At 21.7% G+C, this 3,120-nt stretch overlaps 1 protein-coding gene across 1 annotated transcript in view; it reads right to left on the reverse strand.

The window, feature by feature from the left end:
- The window catches only part of LOC102674402 (apoptotic chromatin condensation inducer in the nucleus), a 3,631-nt gene extending 2,233 nt beyond the window's left edge, over positions 1-1,398 (reverse strand). Inside the window, 5 exon segments of the mRNA XM_031513026.1 lie at positions 1-178; positions 426-627; positions 836-952; positions 1,086-1,173; positions 1,248-1,398. The exon segment at positions 1-178 is cut by the window's left edge and continues 20 nt beyond it. Of these exon segments, the coding sequence (XP_031368886.1) occupies positions 1-178; positions 426-627; positions 836-952; positions 1,086-1,173; positions 1,248-1,378 (716 nt within the window). The 5' untranslated portion in view covers positions 1,379-1,398.
- Between the last annotated feature and the right edge of the window lie 1,722 nt (positions 1,399-3,120).

Below are 3,120 nucleotides of genomic sequence, written 5' to 3' on the forward strand. Positions count from 1 at the left end.
ATCCAAAATCCATTTTCAACAATTGTGCCAGTACGTGAGAGTAACTCTTTAATTTGATTTAAAGTGAAAGGACGAACCAAGTTTTTGATCAAAAGTATATTTGTAGGTTTTGTAGCAGGTGGACTCGGAGATTTTATATGTGGCACTTCTTTAACAATAGATATTTTTCGTCTTGCCGCTGGAAATCAGAACAATTTAATAAAAATGTAAAAACTTTGAATTAAAAATATTAATAGAATATTTTATTTTATAAAAACAAAAGTTTTTTTTGTATCTTTCAAATATTTAAAAATATTAAAAGCAAAATATTTTCATGCCATTTATAAAAAATCAAATTGTTTTGATTAATCTTTTGAAAGATAAAACGTGACAATGACAAATTAAAATAATTTGCATAAAATAGATTATTGAATAGATTTACATACCTATATGATTATCTATTTTTGCATCTCCTTTCTTTGCTGTACCATTTTTTTGTATATTTTCATCACCAGATTTATTATCATTTATTCCTTCATTAGAATTGTGCCACTTTTCACTAATCTGATAATGATCTCTATCTTCATCATCATCTTTTGAAAGACGAACTTCATTTATCGACAATGGTCTTGCTCCTGGCACTAATGCCTATTTCATAGAACAAAACTTTAAAAATAAAATAATATCTAATATATATTACATTATATATAATTATATAATAATTTTTGAAATCTTCAAAATTATAAAATATTATGAGTAAAAATCAAGAAATATTTTTCTAAAAAATACAAAATATAATATTATTCTTATTATAATTAATAATAGAAATATGTATTATTAGAAATAAAATTATTACTTTAAGTGAATCTGTAGAAATTGAAAATGAAGGTGCAGTATCTGTAGACAATGTAGTACCCCATCGACGTTTTCTTGGAATACATTTTAAATCTTGTTCACTAGTATCATGATTTTCCTATGAAATACAATTTTTAAATTAACTTAAATTCTGTGTTTTAATGTTCTAATCATTATAATATTTCTAAAATATTTGATAAATTACATATATTATTAATTAATTTGTTTAAGAAAGAAATATATTATCAAACCTTGTTTGGAACACTTGTTTCATTATTTGTATTTGCATCATTTTCTTCCTTTTTAATATCATTTTTCTCTGTTAACATTTTCGAAGAACTGAAACAACATTCATAGAAGTATAGCAAGAAACTACTGATATAAGTTTTGACAAATCAATGATTAATACTCACAATGATCTTTTCAAATTTACTTTCACAGGCTTATAAGTCATTAACTGAGTTGTTGTTGGTGCAGAATATTCCGATGTATCTCCTGGACTGTCTAATTTTTGTTTATTTCCTTCACAATTCTCTATTTCCATCTCCACGTTATTTAATAAAAACTTAGGTTAAACTTCGTTTTTGAGCACTAAAAATTGTTAAACTTTTTTTATATCGTCCAATAGATTTTGATCAGTAAAATACAAAAATATCGATTTCAATTGTTGGAATTCATTGAATCAAAAGTTTTGCGTATGTAAAACTTAGCGTTTTTAGCGTATTTTACGGGTTACATTGACGCCATATTGGCTTTTTATAACATCCGATTGGACGATAGAAATACTAGCACGCGCCAAATTTAAATTACCTTTCACTTAAAGAATACGATAATATAATAAATATAGAACATGATAATATAATAAATTTAAATTGAATCATAAGAATCAAATTGAATCATAATTATGATCTCAACTTAAATTAAATTATAATTTAGGTAAAATACAAATTGAATTATAATTTAAAACCAACGAAAATTGAGTCAATGTTAAATCAAACTGTTGAATTTAAGCCAAAATTAAATTGAGTTATAATCAATTATATTATATATCAATTATCTGCATTTTATGCAATAAATTATTAGAATAATAATTATAAAATATATACTGTATATTTGTATAACAAAATTTGAACTAACCTGTTAAAATATATAATCATCATTTACGTTCATCTGTTGACTTGATTAATTGAAAAATCTATAAATGATCATGGTTTCAAAGTAATCGTAAAATACACTGAAAATGTTAAACTTTATATATATATATATAATAGTTTATATTTTTATACATATATTATATATTATATATATATATTTTATATATATATATAATCATTATTTTCAAATCTTATTTATTGAAGTGTATCACAAGACAAAAAATTAAAAAATTTCTAGCGTTCCAAAATGAGATTTAACTAAAAATTATTTATTCTTACTTTTAAAATCTTTTTATTTTTTAAGATAATCTTTTTATTCTATTCGTTAAAATTCTTTCATTTTTTTTCTATTTGCATATTATTAAGAAATAAAAAGAATTTAAGTTTGAACGTGCTAGTAGTGAAAACGTATGATCTTTTTCACCGATATTTCTCATTGTAAAATAATCTAAAGGTATGTTTAAACTAAGCGAACAAATACTTTAATAAAATACAAATATTCTAAGAATGTAATTAAAATGTCTTATTAGATATTATTATTACGAATCTAAAAATTAAATTAAGAATAATTACCGTGAATTCTAATTTTTAATCTAATCTCGACAAATATTCGTTCGTATTTGAAAAGCTTTTTTGATGTAAACGGGTTTACAAATAGATTTCTGAACAAGATTGCCAAAAGTAGAAAAAAAAGGAATATAGTAAAGAGTGAAATTAGTAATGTTGGTAGAGACTATAGAATTGTTAACAGTGTGGCATTTTTGATTAATGTGAAAGTAAGTATAGATACTAGATATAATTTATGGATATGTGGTGTAGAAGGACAAGAAAATATTAGTGTCATTGATTCTTATACTATTGACACAAGAATGATTTTTGAATTTCACTTAATATTCTTAGCATATATAAAATTTATAACTATAAATTATATATATAATATATATAAAATTATAACTAAATAAAATTCTTTATTACTAAAATTATATATTAAAAGTAAAAATAAATATTATAGGTAATATATTATTAAAATATTGCATTCAAATTAAAATTATGCTATTATATCAATATTGTTATATCACGTATAACAATATAATTTCTCTAAAAAATATTAATTTAAAATAATAAATTGATT

The sequence above is a fragment of the Apis dorsata genome, unplaced genomic scaffold (assembly GCF_000469605.1).
Source record: "Apis dorsata unplaced genomic scaffold, Apis dorsata 1.3 scaffold_553, whole genome shotgun sequence".
NCBI classification, from domain to species: Eukaryota; Metazoa; Arthropoda; class Insecta; order Hymenoptera; family Apidae; genus Apis; species Apis dorsata.